Raw genomic sequence first — 1400 nt, 5'->3', positions numbered from 1 at the left:
TATTACAGGAACATTAGACAGAAAGATTATTTACATCAAAAGGACACATGAGAAACATGAGAGAAGTAGATAAGGAGGAGAGAAGAGTGCAAGGAAGGGCCCATGAAGGACAAAAGCCTATCCTGCATTACGCGATTTTTTTTTTTTTTAATGTGAAGATTTCATTCCAATAAAAAGTACAAGAAGGTCCTACTATTACAAAAGCTACCCATTATTACAGGAACATTAGACAGAAAGACTATTTACATCAAAAGGACATATGAGAAACATGAGAAAAGTAGATAAGGAGGAGAGAAGAGTGCAAGGAAGGGCCCATGAAGGACAAAAGCCTATCCCGCATTACGCGATCAATAGCAATCCGGAGTTGGTGGATGGTGAAGGCGGTGTCAATGAAAATTCTGGAGTTACGCTTCTTCCAGACGTGATAGAGAACAGACGTTAGGAGAAGCTTGAGAATGGCGGTTGTGTTGGCTTGAAGAGGCGAGTTTAGAGAGGCGATCCACGATGCAGCTGCAGAAAGGTTGTAGGGTGGGTTTGGGATAAACTTTGCAGCGAGAAAACCCCACAAGTCGGTGGCGAAGGGGCACTCAAAGAAAATTTGGGCATGGCTCTCAACCCCAGATGAGCATAAGACGCAAGAAATAGGAACATTCATTCCCCACCTGTGAAGCCTATCTCGAGTAGGTAGACGGTTAAGCATTGCCAACCAGGCGATGAAAGAATAGCGAGGAACATGTTGTTTGAACCAAACAATATCCGCCCACGGGACTAGAAGGGATCTATGTCGAACTTGCTCCCATGTTTCCTTGGAGGAAAAGGTATGAGAGTAATTACCTGAGGCTTTACGCCATAGAAAAATGTATGGGCCGCAAGTTGCCTCAGAGACAGGATATTCAGTGAGCGCTACCATAAGAGACTGACCACTGACTGATCGGGCTGCTTGGAGGTTCCAGGCACCATTCCTCGAAGCTTCAATAACCTTTGCGCTTCTTCTGACTCGAAGTTGACTAGGACCCGCTACCCCGAGGAAGGTGATTAGCTGTCCAAAGTCAGTCCAATTATCATACCAGAAAGAAGCAGTAGTTCCATCCCCAACTTCACACTTAATGAAATTTAGAAGATTTGGTTTGAGTTGCAGCATATTGTTTATCGCCTTGGTAAAACGACCTGACATGTTTGTTTCCCAGAAGTTCTTCTGCTTGAAAACGTTCTCTCGCAGCCAAGCCACCCACAGGGAACCAAGGAACCAGACTTAGAGAAAAAATTCTAAACTTGCTTGAGTTTGAAAACGATTTCGAAGTCCTCTAGTAAGCGGATGCCCAGTCCTCCTTCGGTTTTTGGCCCACATATGTCTTTCCATGCCACTCTTGCTCCTGAAGAAGCACTCGTTTTATTTTTCC

General features: G+C 44.5%; 1 protein-coding gene across 1 annotated transcript; it reads right to left on the bottom strand.

Annotated features, from left to right (window-relative positions):
• Positions 1–247: 247 nt before the first annotated feature.
• On the bottom strand, positions 248–1141 carry LOC109127430 (uncharacterized). Its single transcript, XM_019232097.1, has one exon. It carries the CDS (start codon positions 1139–1141, stop codon positions 248–250), a length of 894 nt encoding a protein of 297 aa, XP_019087642.1.
• Positions 1142–1400: the final 259 nt, after the last annotated feature.

The sequence above is a fragment of the Camelina sativa genome, chromosome 11 (genome assembly GCF_030686135.1).
Source record: "Camelina sativa cultivar CO46 ecotype springtype chromosome 11, ASM3068613v1".
In the NCBI taxonomy this organism is placed as follows: Eukaryota; Viridiplantae; Streptophyta; class Magnoliopsida; order Brassicales; family Brassicaceae; genus Camelina; species Camelina sativa.
This window is presented reverse-complemented; position numbering and strand designations above follow the sequence as displayed.

Bases quoted from the DNA above. Each gene is read 5' to 3' on its own strand.
- LOC109127430 (XM_019232097.1), bottom strand. From the start codon at position 1,141: ATGCTGCAACTCAAACCAAATCTTCTAAATTTCATTAAGTGTGAAGTT.